Genomic DNA, 16,850 nt, shown 5'->3' with positions numbered 1-16,850 from the left:
ATTTATGTTACAAAACCAAATGATTAGACAAGATTAATTCACGAATTGATCTATCTATTTTGCAAAGTATGTATATATACTTACCTTATTAGTACTACTATTATCCACTAATCGACAATAATCATGTATATTTTCTTTTGCACTCGTCATCTTGACATAAAAATTATGAAAGGTCATTAAAATTAGGGAGTGTATGATATAGTTGAAAAAAATAGTGTAAATAGTGATTTTCATTCAATTATTTTATTATTAGACAATCTTATAAATATAAATTATAAAGTCAACAACATATATATAATTAATTTATTAATATTAATATTCAACTAATTTATTAAAATTGTCGAGTAACATCTTGTGTACTCGACATATTGAGTCCAAATTACGGAATATAATTACTTTTAACGATATATTTATTAGTTAATAATAATATATTAAAAATAGTCATTCACATCCTACTATTTTATTAGTATTAGTTCTTAAAATTATAAAATCAACCACATTTATATATACCTAAGTTATTAGTTACATCTTCCGACTATTTGATTATATTAAGTGATTTCCTTATCTACAACTGTATATGTTTACTTGAAAATAACAAATCATAATTAATCAGATACATGATAGTATAAAAAAATAAATTGTGAATAATTATTTGTATCCAATTATTTAATTATAAAGTAATTTTAAAAATCACAAATATAAAATTGACCACTTGTAAACATACTTAATGAAGAGATAATGATTAATACTCCTATTTCCTTAATATAAAAATACTCATCTCTAAAAGTAAATTAAAATTTAAAAAATATTCCCATAATATATTTTTGGACAATTAATGAAAAAAGAACAAACTAAAGAATTAAAAAAATAAAAAATAAAAAGATAACACAAAAGAAAAATACTTAATCATTATAACTATATTACCTTATTATCTAATTCACATATCAAATAAAATACTTAATTATTTTTTTATTATTTTTCATAGGCTAAGATAAAGGATTTTATTTTTACTGCATTAATGATTTATACCTCACCGAAATTTAGTTTAAAATATATACTTTTTAATAAAGTTGTAAATTTTTTCAAAATTAAATACTATCATAATTAATTTATAATTTAAAGTAATGATATTTACGTAATATGCTAGTGTGAACAAATTATAGACTAAGATACGCCAGTCATTAGATTATATTCTAATGATAGAACTAAATTAAAGAGCAGTATTATGCAATAAAAAAATATGTAAAATTAATTTTTCACTGGGAATAAACATGGGCCGTAACTATTTGTGTGGAGAAGGAAATTGGAGAGAGGGATAAAATGAAAAAACAATGAAATGAGAGAGAGAGAGAGAATAAATATTGATAGTTGAGTTGGGAATGTAGAAATAATTATGAGTAGTTGCAATTTTGGAGAGAAGGAAATGGGAGAAAACTGAATAAACCAAGAAGTGGGAGATAGGGAAAAACAAAAAATTAGGCGCCACTTAAGGAAGGGGAGGGAAAGAAGGTGCGGCATTTTTACTATTAAACCAGATTATGGTTGTCAATAATGTGGTCACCTAGCTTTTTTCTATAAGAGCATCCACAATAGAGCCTAGCGCACCGCCTAGCCGAGCGCCGGCGCTAGGCGGTCTATTGCAGCCGCCCAGCGATTTTCGCGAAAAAAAACCGCCTAGCGCTCGGCGGTTCCGTGGCGCTAGGCGATCCGCTAGGCGCTATTGCAGCGTCCGGATCGCCTAGCGCACCGCCTAGCGCGAATTTTTAATTTTTTTTTGTTTCCGAAACACTATATATACGCGACTTGCCCGACATGTGCCAAACGGAGGCTCATATTCGACTCCAAAAGGATTTAATTGAAGAGTTATGGGCGCGGAGGACTGCACGGCAGTAGTTTTTTTTTGTTAATTATGTAATTTTTTTAATTAATGTACTTTTTAAATTTTAATAATATTATTGAGTTTTCTCGTATATGTATCGTAAATTAAATTGCATATTTTGTGTGATTGTTAATTATTTGTTTTATATAATTTTGAGTGATGTGGCTATTGATGTGGCTGGGCTATTTATGATGTGGCAGAAGGATTTTTAGTGTTGATGATGTGGCAGGAGGAGTTTGTGGCTAGGCTATGCCTGAGCTATTGCTGGGCTATTCCTATTGTGGATGGCCTAACGAACAGCTATGCAGTAGTATATGAATTATAAATAGTACCATATGAAATATAAAAGAATTAATTGAGATGCTCAAACATTTATTGTTATAGCATATTAGCATTGATGGCTGTTTCCCATTTCGAAGTTAGATTTTGGTATTTTCAAGGCGCTTTAATCCGTATCTAGACAAAGCATTATTAGTGAAAGTCATGGATGTTTAATTGCAGATGCATATAGAATTTTATTTACCAAAGCATCAATATAAATTTAGTTTTTGGTTATTATTTTGTAAAAAACAATAGAATCAACAGATGTTAACTTTAGGTTTTACTCATTATTTCAGATTTCCTTAACGAAATTAATCACGCCACAACTTTATTAGTGCATGCGTTGATTATCAAGTTGTGCCATTCATAATTTTCTTAGCCGACATTAAAATGGTGAATCTCTTTATATGTAAAAAGTTAGGAATGCTGAAGCAGTGATGTATCTAACATTTTCAATTTGAAAATGCAATAGATATTAACTCCAATATACAACCTAGCTAGATTGTTAAATTAAGGAGTTGCAACGGAGTACTGATAATTTTGGTGCTCAATGTACAATTATTCTCCTAAAATCATCTCCAATTATTTACACTAAACTTAAATTCATTTTAGTGCTAAATGTCTATCAAATAGTGATTTTACTCTAATCATCTATACTAAACTCAAACTTAAAAGAATATTATCTATGTTATACTTCCTTCGTCACCCAATACGTGTCTCATTTTAACCAGTAGCTCGAATAGGGTTTGTCCAAAATCTGCTAGGTTGACCCAATTAACATCCCTGACACGTTGTATTGATATAGTCAAGTAACACATCAAAATTCGTCAATCCACTAACTGTGATGCTCAAACCCTAGAGTTTGAAATTTTCCTAAATTATTTTGATTTAACAATTTAATTAACCCATATACCATTTTGTTGACATTCGGCATGAAATGTATTAACATTAGTTAAAACTAATTATGTCCATTTATTTTTTGTTCCATCTATCTATAATGGGTAATTATACACTAGGGGATGATAGCACCTTATACACTATATATTGAAAAATGTTCAAATGAGAATTATTCTTTTATCTTTAAAATGCTACTCTACAATTTAAATTATAAATATATATCTGATTGTATACAATTTGAAATATAAAATTAAACCAACAAAAATTTTACTAAAAGCCAACAAAATCACGAATAAGTAAAGAGACAAAAATAGAAATTAAGTAGACAATTCATTATTAATGTAGTCATAGTTAATGAATTCAGAAACTTATAAATTCGGATTATTATGATTATACTAAAAGCATTATCCATATTCTACTGCAGATTGAGTATACTGTTAGAAAACGTATTGATTTTAGGATGAAATATGATGAAAAGAGTGAACGAAGATGCTACGAGATCATTATTCAAAAATTAGTATGGGATTATTGTTGACAAATTAGCATAGATTTCACAGATCGTAGTAATGGATACCGATTTGATAAAAAATAGTTCAAAGTTTGATAATCAGCTTAGCCAGCCTGGTTTATTCAATTTATTTATTTATACATTTAAAGTATTAGATTTGAGTGTTAATAATATTATCCTAATTCTTAAGAGAGATTGCACTTGCACACATGTTCGCTGACTATTTCCTATTTCATGGGCAAAATAAATATTTGTTGCTAAATAAAACAAACCTGGCAATATATAGTATTTTCCATTTATAGTAGTTTTATTTACCATGGTCGATCAGTTTTCTCTCTTCTATTCTTATCCTCTTTATCCTACTTATTTATAATAATATGTTAATAACGCCATCACTTTATTCTTTTTTTTACTATCATCCGATCCATTTGCGTCAATACTAATGGATGCTGTGAATCATTGAAAATAGTAATATAATTGCATGTTTCAATAAGAAGATTGAAGAGAAAATAATTTGAAAACTAGAAAATTTTCATTTTAATTGGAAAAAAGGTGGCCATTATATGGGAAATACTATATGAATAATGAATCCATAAAGCTGGAATAAAGTCGTGTATGTCACGAGGGAGCTGTGACACACAGAAACTTACGGTACTTACATTTTTTTTATTTTAATTCATACATCAAAGAGAGACTTTCTTTTGAGTTGACTAAATCACAAGTACCCAAAATAATTATTGCGATAAAATAATTATTTATTTATACATAAACCTCACCTGTATATTATATATATAGAACTAATAGAAGCTAATATTGGCATACATAGAGCAAGGAATAAGATATAAAGCTTCCAAATTTGTTTGCAGAAAAACAATGGCGGATGTTTATGGCAACAGTAGAGGCGGTGGCCTGCTCAGGGTTTCAATGTGCGGCGACGCTCAAGCACGTGAAATTGAACAGCTCTCCCGCGAAGGCAGTCAATACAGCCTCTCTACTGGAATTCTCCCCTCCCTTGGCGCCAGAAGTAATCGCAGAATTAGGCTTCCTCCTTTCATCGTTTCACCTTACGATCGCCGCTACAGGTTCCTTCCTTTTTTTTTTCATTTCACTTTAATTTCTGTTTTTGATAGTTTCCTACTCACCTGCATGTCTCACGCATTGTTCGATTTTTGAGTGTTTTTCCAATTAATTTAAGTTATTTTTTTTGCCTGATTTGGAAGATGGTATGAGTGCTTGATTTCTCTTCATTTCTCTCTCTTGGAATATTTCAGTCTTAACAGTGAGCTTTTCTTCACCGCAATCTTGTTATTGTGTATTGAATTTCCACAGAAATGAATAAAAATCTATGGAGAAACATAAATATATTTCCAATTTTCTGGTCAAAGAGGCCGAGTAGATCTTTGTATTGGTTCAAATATTCCGAACTTTTCGAATTGACTTTGAGAAACTTGCATAATTGACGTAATTTGGATGTCCTTTTATCATATGGCAGTTTCACTGTGCACTATGCTTTCTTGTGTTCATTTTATTATATTGTCCAATGCAATTATATGATTATATTTCTCTTTGCTGCACCTTTTTTTTTTGTATTTTTGTATGCCGCTAAAATCACCTCAGGCTGAATTGAATCTTACAGAGCATGGCAGAACTTTCTCATTGTGCTGGTTGTTTATACTGCTTGGGTGTCTCCATTCGAGTTCGGGTTTCTTGATAAACCAGCAAGGCCTCTCTCCATCACAGACAATATTGTCAACGGATTTTTCTTTATCGACATTGTCCTTACATTCTTTGTAGCTTATCTGGACAGAAGCACATATCTTCTTGTTGATGACCGGAAGAGGATTGCGAAGAAGTATCTGTTATCGTGGTTCTTTTTAGATGTTATATCTACTATCCCATCCGAACTAGCTCGTAAGATAATGCCCGAACCATTACAAACTTATGGAGCATTCAATATGCTTCGCCTCTGGCGTCTTAGAAGAGTTGGCTCCTTATTTTCACGGTAGCATGTTATGAATTTTCTTATGTATATATTCTCAGCTTTAGTGAAGCAAATATGCTCTTTTTACCCGTGTGTCTTTCTACAAAACAGATTGGAGAAAGATAAGAACTTCAACTACTTTTGGGTTAGGTGTGTGAAGCTTGTCTGTGTAAGTTAAATCTCGAGCCTTTGGAACACTTTGGTGAAATTATAGTTTTCATTCTATTGAATTTAGCTTTGTTTGTGTGTAGGTTACTTTGTTTGCAGTTCATTGTGCTGGTTGCTTCTATTATCTACTTGCTGCCCATTATCCTAATCCAGATAAGACATGGATTGGAGCAGCCATAGAGAATTTCCATGACAAAAGCATATGGCTACGCTATGTGACTTCTATTTATTGGTCCATTACAACTCTCACAACTGTTGGCTATGGGGATTTGCATGCTGAAAATACGAGGGAGATGGTATTTGATATATTTTACATGCTTTTCAACTTGGGGCTAACATCATATTTGATAGGAAATATGACAAATTTGGTCGTCCACGCGACTAGTAAGACCCGACAATTTGTGAGTAACTTTTGATACTATATGTTGAAAATTTCGTTGGTGGTCCTTCATGCCTCAAATTGAATGTTTTGTTGTATTTCTGTTATGTGGTATCCAACATTAGAGAGACACAATTCAAGCCGCTTCAAGTTTTGCACAAAGGAATAAACTGCCCGCTCGCCTTCAAGACCAGATGCTTTCACATTTGTGCTTAAAGTTCCGAACTGACTCTGAGGGCCTTCAACAACAAGAGAGTCTTGATTCTCTTCCAAAAGCCATTCGTTCAAGTATTTCCCACTTCCTTTTCTACGCTCTAGTAGAAAGAGCATACTTGTTCCGTGACGTGTCAAATGATTTGCTCTTTCAGCTGGTAATTTCCTGAAACTGTATTTCATTTTTCTCCCATTGCTATACACTAAACATTCGTCATTGTCATTCATCACACCTTTTTGTATGGAAGGTATCTGAGATGAAGGCTGAGTATTTCCCTCCCAAGGAAGATGTGATCCTGCAGAACGAAGCTCCAACCGACTTTTATATCCTTGTCACAGGAGCAGTGGTAAATTTTGGCATTAATAACCTTCACTTATTTTTCTCTCTTATTTTTCTCTCTTATTTGCCTCGAATATTTCTGTTCTGTATAATCATGCTAGAGAATGGACTGACTTCTCATGTGTCCTCCATTTGTACTGATTTCATAATGTATGAATTTATTTGCAGGATTTATTGGTCCAAAAAAATGGAGTAGAACAGGCAAGTCCAATTTGCATTGGTCGCAAAGATGTTTTATATTGAAAACCGGACTAAAATTTCAACAATTGTTTTTTATTCAGGTTGTTGGAGAGGCCAAAAATGGTGAATTATGTGGAGAGATTGGTGTCCTTTGCTATAGGCCTCAACTGTTCACAGTGCGTACAAAAAGATTGTGTCAGCTATTGCGTCTGAACCGTACCACGTTTCTGAACATTATTCAGGCTAATGTTGGAGACGGGACTATAATCATGAACAACCTTCTTAAGGTATGTTTCCTATACAATTATCCTCTATCATCCCTAATGTGAGTGATAAATATGTCCACCTCAGATTCTTTCACTGTATTTTCTAGATCACTGATTGGGCTCATATACGATTTGGAGAATACTGATACATTGATTTTTCTGATATTAGCACTTGAAGCAATTGAAGGACCCAGTAATGGATGGAGTTCTTGTAGAGACCGAGAACATGCTTGCTCGAGGAAGATTGGATCTACCTCTCACATTGTGTTTTGCAGCACTTAGGGGAGATGACTTGCTATTGCATCATCTGCTGAAGAGGGGTCTTGATCCAAACGAATCTGATAATAATGGAAGAACAGCACTGGTCAGTACATTTCAGCTAAATATTAGCACACTTTCAGTAAAGAGGCCAATCTTCCTATTTATTTACTAATATAATTGTCTTTATACATGTATTTATTCAGCATATAGCAGCAGCACAAGGAAATGAGAACTGTGTGCTTCTTTTGCTGGATTTTGGGGCAGACGTCAATTGTAGAGGTTCGTTATCGTTACATAACAATACTTTTCCAAAAACCACATTATAATTCTGTTCAAATCAGATTTGTGTGCTTTATGATGTGGTGGATAGCCAAATATAAAATCCATAATACTTCTTTGCCATCAAATAGGGAGTATATTAGCTACAAGCATCGACCAGATATGATTTAGTGCGTATCATTGTTTTCGTTGTACTAGGGATTCTCGGACTAACTATCTGTTCTAATGTGGAACGATAAATAATGATAAGTTTTATGCATAATTTGACATATGCTAACTCTAATATGGCCATTGCCTGCTACAAGAGCTGGGGTTGCATTAGTAAGCCATTTTCTATCAGGTTCAGTTGACTTCATCATTCACTCTACTATTCCTTCATGTTGTGTTCTATAACTGACTTTTGACAATCACTAGAAATTGTTTATGTTTAGCAATTCACGTCAATTTAGCAAGGCATGTAGTATTGCGTGGCCATACAAGTTGGCATGGCTGGTTTTTAAAATTCTGATTGACTCATCACTCTGATGTATGTGATAATGCTTTTGTATGAACTCACTTGCTATTTACAAATCTTGTCTTGATTTGTTTATTTTCTTTAATGAATGATTGATATCATCATCTTGTGAAGATAAACTACCATCCTTTTCAGCATTCAGCTCAAATCACAGATGTTCATTAGGGGCATCTATCCATGGTTTTCTTGTTATATGTTTGCTATAATTGGCATACATTTTACCTGATAAGCAACCCGTTATTTCTTTAATGGCTAACGGTTGGTGCGTCTGAGATCACTCTTGGGACCCTTTACTAGTAATGGACATTTATTATAATTAGTACTGTAATAAACAACTCCTTTTTTATATGAATAGGACGAAGCTACACCAATTATGGCCGGTAATGGTCAGAAATACTTATTTATTGTAATCTCACATAATCTGACTTTCAGAAGTCAACTTCATGACTAAAGAATCACATGACTACCTGTCATCTTGCCACATTAGGTGCATTAATCATCATCAGCTGAGTTTACTTCAAATGGACTTTTTCTTGCTGGATATATTTTAGAAAGTAAAAGTGTATTATTTGACTTTTTCAGTGATTGATTGTGTTATTATTGTTATTATTAATAATTAATTGTAGTATTGTATTTATTTTTTTACTGTTTTCTGTGACTAAGAGAATGGTTGTTTGGCTAAACTTGCAGATTCAGAGGGAAGTATACCACTTTGGGAGGCCATGTTTGGCATGCACAATCAAGTTGTTAAGCTATTGTCGGACCATGGTGCTGCAATAACCATTGGTGATGTTGGTTTGTTTGCTTGCAGTGCTGCTGAACAAAATAATCTGGTTTTACTCAAGGAAATTGTTCGTCGTGGAGGGGATGTCACTCTATCAAAGAGCAATGGCTGTACGGCTCTCCATGTTGCAGTTTGTGAAGGCAACATCGAAATGGTCAGATTCCTACTTGACCATGGGGCTGATGTGTATAAGGGGGATGAAAATGGCTGGACAGCAAGGGACCTTGCTGAGCAGCAAGGGCACGACGAGATTAAGGAGCTCTTTGATTCTTATAAGGTATCTAAGACTGGAGAACCCGCTGTCACAGTCCCTGAGGAGCGCCATGGAGTTCGTTTCGTGGAGAAGTTTAGAAGTGAACCAACAACAATTTCACCTGTTAACCAGGACCCCTCGTTTCCTGCACCGGATGGATCATGGGGAAGGTCTCGTCCAAGGCGCAGGACAAGTAATTTCTATAATTCTCTGTTTGGAATAATGTCAGCAGCACAACTGGGAGACAAGAGCTCACATTTGCCTGTAGACAACAACGGTACAAGTGCAGCACCGGCAGAGAGAACTTATGCTGCAAGAGTGACTGTGAGTTGCCCCGAGAAAGGAGATATAGCAGGAAAGCTCGTCCTGCTTCCACAAAGCATTCAAGAACTAGTTGAAATGGGGGCGAAGAAGTTTGGATTTGTTCCTGCTAAGATTTTGAGCAACGATGGTGCTGTAATCGATGATATACAGCTGATCAGAGATGGTGATCAATTAGTCCTTGTTAGTGATGATAGGAACTATGAAAAGGAATAATGTTTGCTTGTATTGACTCCAAAGTGGTCACTTGTATCTTTAAATCTCGTGTTATCCACTACCATTTCTTTTGACTCGAATAAATTAGACCCCAGCTCATACACATACACACACACACATATACCATCAATAAAATTTTCAATGTGCTCAAATTGAAATTGTAGATATGTGTGTAACATTGGCTCTTTCACAAACATTGGACCATTCTAGTGAAAAGGCTCGTATGATCAAGGCATGTATGCTTCCAAATTACGTGATGAAGAAGAAGAAGAAGAAGCGTCTATAAAGTACGTGACTAGTGGATTAGTACCACGATGTTGGGCCTAAGAACTTCAAGTTTATAGGCCGAGGCAAATAGGCCCAATTATTATTGTGCGCACAAGAATGAAATACTGTACTACAATAGTTGGAGCTCAACAAGTATAAACAAGTTACAAAATTAAGTGTGAATTATTATTTCACCATCACGTCCAAACATTAAAAATCGGATAATAATTCTTATCCTTACTTCAACATATTATTGATACACAATGCACATGCTTCGTTTACAAATCGAGATTTTCAATCAAGTTAAGGATAAGAATACTTGTGTGAGCACGCGCATTTGCTATTAATTGGCATTAAGTATATGAATTACAAAATTAATTAAGATAATTAAATTTTAATTAATACTATTATGATAAATAAGTGTTAATTAGAGACACTAAATGCATGTTTATAATGGAGCGCACATGAGTGTCTCCCACTTTTAAAACGTTTATTTGTTCATCTTCTCTTTTTACACAACTTGGAGTTGGAATTTAGACATTTATCCGAGGTCAAAATTCAAAATCGATTGAGTGATCTAAAATCCATAGGTTGTATTGACTGATTGACCTAATTACGTCTAGAATCACACCCCAAATTACAAAAAAAGTTTAATTATGCCTTCCAACTCTAAACTCAAATAGTTAGCCCATAACTAAATTATCAACAAACACCATGATTTTTTCAAATGAGTGCCTTGATTATAATTTGACTCGCCCTTTTTTACTTTCTAGAGCCCCACTAGCTACTCACTTTTGTCTCTGACAATATTCTAACAACTTGAGCTGATGGATGTGGTCTTTTGTTACTGAGCATTCACTATGCTGTCCCCACCGTTCCTTAAATTACTATTTGAGGGTCTCACTGTACTTTATTCCTTCATCCCTTAACTAAGAGACGGAACCTGCAACGCTCCGTCCCTTATTCCGTCCCTTAAATTACTATTCATTAAATTTCATTTTTTATTTTTTTCCAACCCAATTCAATTAAAACAAACACACTTTATTAAAATTAAAACAACATTAAAATTCAAAAAAATAGAAAATGGATATAATTAAAATCCTAAAAAAATAAAAATGACATAATTTAATTTTCTCCGCCAAAGTTTTCCCAAATGTGCTTAATTAGATCCTCTTGGAGTTGGGCGTGGGCGCTAGAGTCGCGTGTCCTTGCCCGAATACGGAAACGGCGACGGAAGTCGCGACGGAAGTAGGTTTCTCCCCAAATCGGGTATCGCAGAAGTAGTCGCGTACTAACCTTGCGGCGGCTTCCTCCCAGTTGCGATGGATGTATGTCCGGGAGCGTCGTGGAGGCGGCGTGGCTTCCTCCGCCTCTCGGCGTCGATCTTCTTCAAGTGATTGTTCCATTAGTTGACGCATTTGCTCAATAGGAACCATTTGTTTGAGTTGATTTAAGATGAAATTGGAGTGGTTATAGAGAGGATTTGAGAGGAATAGATGTGTGTTTGTGTGTGAAATGAGTATGAAATAGGATTATTTATAGAGTAAATAAATAAAAAAAAAGAAAATAAAAAAGAAAATAAAAAATTAACGGTAACATTACCGTTTGAAAAATAGATTTTTTTTAATTAAAATTCGAATTAAAAAAAAATGAATTATTGCGTCATCCGTGACGACGCCCACTCGCGGGCCAGCGAGTGAGCGTCACGCATGCATCAGGGGCGCGACACGTCGCCCGGGCGCGTGTCGGGACAGCGCGTCCCTTGTTTCGCGGCTACGGGCTACGGGACGGGCTCGGTACGAGACAAACGTTGCAACGCGTCCCGCGGCGGAACCGTCCCTCCGGGACGGAACGCGAGCCGCGCGCGAGACGCGTAGTGGATGCTCTAATTCATATTAATAGTGAATAGATTTAATTATTCTCTGGTTTAACATAAATTCATCAAAATCATGATACACCTCAGAAAGGGAGAGGGAAGGATAGCATAATTTAAAATTTAGAATGAGTGAACATACAAAAAGATAAACTGAGAGTGGTGGGCAACAAAAAAGTACTACTGATGTAAAATATGAAATTCATTTCGTATCATCACAATCAACATTATAATCCCACCCTGCACACACCCTCTCGTATCATCCATTAACAGTAAAAATGCACACACACACACACATACATACAAGTATATACAGTTTGGTCCACTCTATATAATACTACAAATATTTGTCCAGAAACATGGAGTATACAACAAAGAAACAGCTACTACAATTATTTTTATACATTTGAAAATCCCCAAAAGAAAAGATAGAAAGGGACAGTATCAACGAATAATTAAGCTACTAGCTAGATTTGTTTTATCATACATATATATCACAAAGAGTATATATGTGCTAGCTACATTCAATTCCTATTAACACTTAGAGCATCTACAACCGTGCTCTTACCAGCGAGCACAGTTATCGGCCCGACGCCACTATTCATGTCTGCTTTCTGGCAAGAGCACAACACCCACAACTGTGCTCTTCCGCAAGGACGAATACAATTCAATTTAAAATTCAATTAAACAAAAACATTTCCATAATATTAAAATTCATTAAAAAACCATAATAAATATTACAAATTAAATAAAAAAGACATAATTAAAATCCTAAAAATTAAAAATTACATAATTAAAAGCTAAAAATACCCCGTGGACGACTACTCATCCGACGGCACTACCCCCAATTGTCTTTGGAGGCCCAATATCATGGCCTCGTGCTATCGAAGTTGCGAGGGGGTCATAGTGGACCTATTGGCCATATTGAGTTGGGCCAAAAGCTGCCACAACGAGTTGGTGGGGGGTGGAGGTGGCTCATATGGAACGGGAGCGGGAACTGGAGCATCGGCGGTTGCAGCCGTGGCTCGGCGGCGGTTGGCCGCCTCTTTCTTCCTTCGTTGAGGTCGGCGTTGGGAACCGCTCGGGCCGGCGTCGGGGCTACTCAAGTTAGCTCCGGCGAGTTGGCTAGCCACTTCTTCGGAGCCGGCGTCGGATAGGGATACCGACCTTGATCGTTTGGAGGAGCCACTAGAGGAGGATGCTACGCCTCCCATATACTTCGGGTGCGTCTGCGTCTCCTGCCAAACGTTGAGGTACTTGAACGGCTTGTAGTTCATGGATTGGTAGGTGCTCATCGCGGCAGTGATGAAATCGACCTCGTTCCGGCCGCTCCCCGCATTCCGCTCTTCCTGGAGGAAATAGCCATTGAACTTGCTAACGTCATCGTTGGCTCGGAAGATGGCGTTGCGCACCATACTCTCATTGCGCTCGACTGTTCCCGGCGGCCGGTTTTCATTGTACCGGTGAGCGATGCGCCACCAAAAGTGATCGCCGGATTGGTTTGTGCCAACCACCGGATCTTTAGAGATTTCCAAGTACGCCTTGAACAATTTATCCATCTCCGCCGGAGTGTACGGTGTGCGGACACCGCGAGTAGGAGGAGTCGGAGTTTGGGAGGGGGCGGTCGGCCTAGGCTCCGGTGTCCACCCGTATCGCCCTTCGGGGGCACCTTGGTCGTCGATTGGGTATGGCCGGTAGCCACCCGGAACGCCCAAACTTTGGGTTTGAGGAGGGGCCGAGTATTCCATTTCCGGACTAGGAAACGGTAGTGAACCGAACCATTCGGGGTTCCAACCGGAGCCCGGGGGGTTATCGCCATGGCCGGACATTTTTATGGTGTAGGAGTGGAAGAAAGATTGAGAATGTATATGGGAGAATGGAGATGAGAATGGATATGGGAGAATGAAGATGAGAATTGTGTAGTTTGGTGTGAATTTTTGGGTGTGAAAGTGGGGGTATTTATAGATGAAAATGTGTATTTTTGGGGGGAAAAAAATAAAAAGTGGTAAAAAACGGTAATAAACGGATATATTTTTTTTGGAAAGTGAATTTTATTTTTATTTTTTATCAGTTTTTTTAATTAAAAAACTGATTTTTAATAAAAAAAATTTTTCAAAGGCAACGGCTATGCCGTTTCCTAATCGCGTGCCACCACGTCGCCTACTCGCTGGCACGGACGTGCTCTTCGCAGCGAGCAGTGCCATGCCAGCGGCACGGACGGACGAACGCCGTCCGTCCACCGCTGCGCATGCTCTTATGTTCAGTGAAATCTATGTACTATTACTCCCACCGACAATGTACATGGATAATACAAATATTACTAAATTAATACTGTAAGGTGGCGTTCGGTTGCCATGACTAATATCATGAGAATATCCATCTAAGATTAAGTTGTAGGATTATTTTAGTTGGAGGGGGGAGGCTATGACTAATTATCATGAGACTATCCATCTAGGATTAAGTTGAATGGTTCAATCTTATGAACCAAACATGATACATATTTAATCATGAGATTTAATCTTGTCAACCGAACACCCTCTAATAATAAAATAATAGTCTTATTTTAAATGTGTGCCGCTAAGTATTGCAAACTATATGGATCACTGTTACTATAAATAGTACCCCTCCCTCCGTGAGGGATTGATTTTTTTGGTCTCACTACAAGTGATTGGTTTATATTTTTAACTAAAAAAACATATATATATATATATATATATATATATATATGGAGTACTATTAATTTCTTATTTAATTATCTCTCCTACTTTATTTTTTCTTAACTTAACTTAACATAACAAATATCGATTTCTCAAATCCTGTGTCAAAAGAGGAAAAAAAAAGAATGAAAGAAAATAAAAAAATCTCACTAGCTTGATCTCTTATTAAATATCGATCCATAACAATACAAGTAGAGCACTCTCTTACATTAACCCTAATCTACTAAATTACCTCCATCAAGAAACAAAAATAAATACCTAAGCCAAATTAATTTGAATATAAAAAAAAACAACCATTAATTAACAAGGCCAGATGATAGAGCCATGAGCAAGATCGCAGCATCCTTCTCGTCGTCTGGTAACACTCTGTTTAATGTCAAATTCTGGCTTAAATTTATCAAGAAATCTTCAAAACTAATCCGCTTCTGCCCATTTCCACCAGCAGTAGTCGCCGTCTTGCAGCGTTTCTTCAGCTGCGACGCGGTGTGTCCGTTGTTACCTTTGTACGTCACTGGCGCCGCCGCGGCCATGGCGCGCCTGGCTTTCCTCTGTCTGATACCACACGCGTTGCATAACGACTGCCGATATATAAATACAAATAATCATGTTAAAAAAATTATGTGAGATTAATGAAAAATGATGTGCTACATATCTTATGTAAGTACCCCGCTTGTTTAATGCACGTTCAGTATTATTTGTTTTGTTTCTTACATTTAGTTTAATTCTAATGCATTAAAATTATTATTCATACTTTTATTAATACAATTTTCATAAAAATCAAAGCTTGATTTGTCATTTTATTCATTTATTTGAAATTATAGAGAAAACTAATAAATCGAGCTTTGATTTTTATGAAATTTTTAAAATTAAAAATGTGAATTGCAATTTTTAACGTATTTGAATCAAACTAAATGTATTAAACAAAACAAATAACACTATATGTGCTTTAAACGAACATTTTTCTGACATAAGGTTTATAACATATCATTTCTCCATGGTTAAGTATGGCATTTATTGATAACCTCTTTTAAATCTGTTACTACAATATTTTCCATTTGTATCAATTTTTATGCTCGGGCGATTTAATCATGGCGTGACGCGTCAAAGAACGACCTATTATTTTGCCACCAGTAAGTCGTTCCTCGGCGCGCCACTATTCCGATTCAGTTTCCGATGATAAATTCGACAAAAATGAAAGGGTCAAGACATATTAAAAAAATTTGTGATAGAGTCGATAAAATGAACAAAAATTCTTTAATCACCTTAGGGCCTTTGGGACCACTTCTCCATAGAGGGGTCTTGGTAGTGTTGCAGTCCGAGCAAACCCTAATTGGACTGTTGTTGTAAGAGAAGCCGTTGCTTCTCGCCGTTGTTTTATCAGAAGCGCGATCACAATTCGTCTTCTTCATCTTCTTCTGCATCACCCTCATTTTCGACGACATCCATCTCATAGGGTTACTACAACTATTACTGCTAATTTGAAGCTCACCATTTTCTTCCTTCCATAGGGTTAACTTGAGGCCGCTTTCGACTGCGCCCTTCGCCTCATAAGCTGATCCATAGTTCTGATATCAAAACAAGTAAACTTCATGTCACAACTACAATTACTCTTAATTTTAATTTTTTAAAGAGAGAAAAAATTTGTACCGTTAAATGATGAGTAGATTGGTACAGTTGGTGATGATTGTAGAATCTTGTGTGATCGTGTGTTGGATCAAAGAAAAAATGGCAAGAAACGGAAGAGGATCGATTTGGGAAAAATTGTTGCTCATGATCATTGCCATGACAAGTAATTTGGTGCATCGAAAACTGAGAAGGGGAAGGATATAAGTTCATTTGTGACTAGTGAAGAAATGGTATTTTTTTTGCTCAATCCTGTTCGAGGAAAATGGAAGTGGTTTGTTGTGTTTTGGAGGAGGGAGGGAAGGTAGTGTGTGATGTGTGTGTAAACAAAGGGCATAATAAGGTGAGGTTTAGAGGGTGTTACGAAGTTGGGGGGATTTATGGGAGCTAGGCATTCACGTGACTTCATGGCAACCAAAGAAACAAGACTAATAAAAAGACAAATGGAAAAAGGAAGGAGTCGAATGCTACCACACGACCATTTGCACATAACCCTATCTTTTAAAATAGTCATGCTATTTAGTAGTACTACTTATAAAATAAAATGATTGTAGTATATAATTGAAATCTAGAAATGTGTGATTAGTTTCATGCCACATATGATTAAGAG

General features: G+C 35.9%; 2 protein-coding genes across 2 annotated transcripts; one reads left to right on the top strand and one right to left on the bottom strand.

Moving 5' to 3' along the window:
• Positions 1–4,423: 4,423 nt before the first annotated feature.
• LOC121749757 (potassium channel AKT1-like) lies at positions 4,424–9,834 on the top strand. Its single transcript, XM_042144382.1, has 11 exons — positions 4,424–4,687; positions 5,242–5,607; positions 5,698–5,755; positions 5,838–6,155; positions 6,259–6,504; positions 6,595–6,693; positions 6,855–6,887; positions 6,968–7,153; positions 7,302–7,496; positions 7,597–7,672; positions 8,877–9,834. Exons 1-11 carry the CDS (start codon positions 4,479–4,481, stop codon positions 9,758–9,760), a joined length of 2,670 nt encoding a protein of 889 aa, XP_042000316.1. The 5' UTR covers positions 4,424–4,478; the 3' UTR covers positions 9,761–9,834.
• Positions 9,835–14,751: 4,917 nt separating this feature from the next.
• On the bottom strand, positions 14,752–16,815 carry LOC121747213 (putative GATA transcription factor 22). Its single transcript, XM_042141212.1, has 3 exons — positions 16,265–16,815; positions 15,880–16,182; positions 14,752–15,195 (listed from the first exon to the last, which is right to left on the bottom strand). Exons 1-3 carry the CDS (start codon positions 16,451–16,453, stop codon positions 14,914–14,916), a joined length of 774 nt encoding a protein of 257 aa, XP_041997146.1. The 5' UTR covers positions 16,454–16,815; the 3' UTR covers positions 14,752–14,913.
• Between the last annotated feature and the right edge of the window lie 35 nt (positions 16,816–16,850).

This window comes from Salvia splendens, chromosome 9 (assembly GCF_004379255.2).
Source record: "Salvia splendens isolate huo1 chromosome 9, SspV2, whole genome shotgun sequence".
Taxonomy (NCBI): Eukaryota; Viridiplantae; Streptophyta; class Magnoliopsida; order Lamiales; family Lamiaceae; genus Salvia; species Salvia splendens.
Note: the sequence above shows the minus strand (reverse complement) of the source record. Positions and strands in the feature narration are given on the sequence as shown.

Coding starts and splice junctions, on each gene's coding strand:
- LOC121749757 (XM_042144382.1), top strand. CDS start 4,479: ATGGCGGATGTTTATGGCAACAGTAGAGGCGGTGGCCTGCTCAGGGTT. Junction 4,688..5,241: donor CCTTACGATCGCCGCTACAG/GTTCCTTCCTTT, acceptor TGAATCTTACAG/AGCATGGCAGAACTTTCTCA. Junction 7,497..7,596: donor ATAATGGAAGAACAGCACTG/GTCAGTACATTT, acceptor GTATTTATTCAG/CATATAGCAGCAGCACAAGG.
- LOC121747213 (XM_042141212.1), bottom strand. CDS start 16,453: ATGAACTTATATCCTTCCCCTTCTCAGTTTTCGATGCACCAAATTACT. Junction 16,183..16,264: donor AATCTACTCATCATTTAACG/GTACAAATTTTT, acceptor TTTTGATATCAG/AACTATGGATCAGCTTATGA. Junction 15,196..15,879: donor GTGGTCCCAAAGGCCCTAAG/GTGATTAAAGAA, acceptor ATATATCGGCAG/TCGTTATGCAACGCGTGTGG.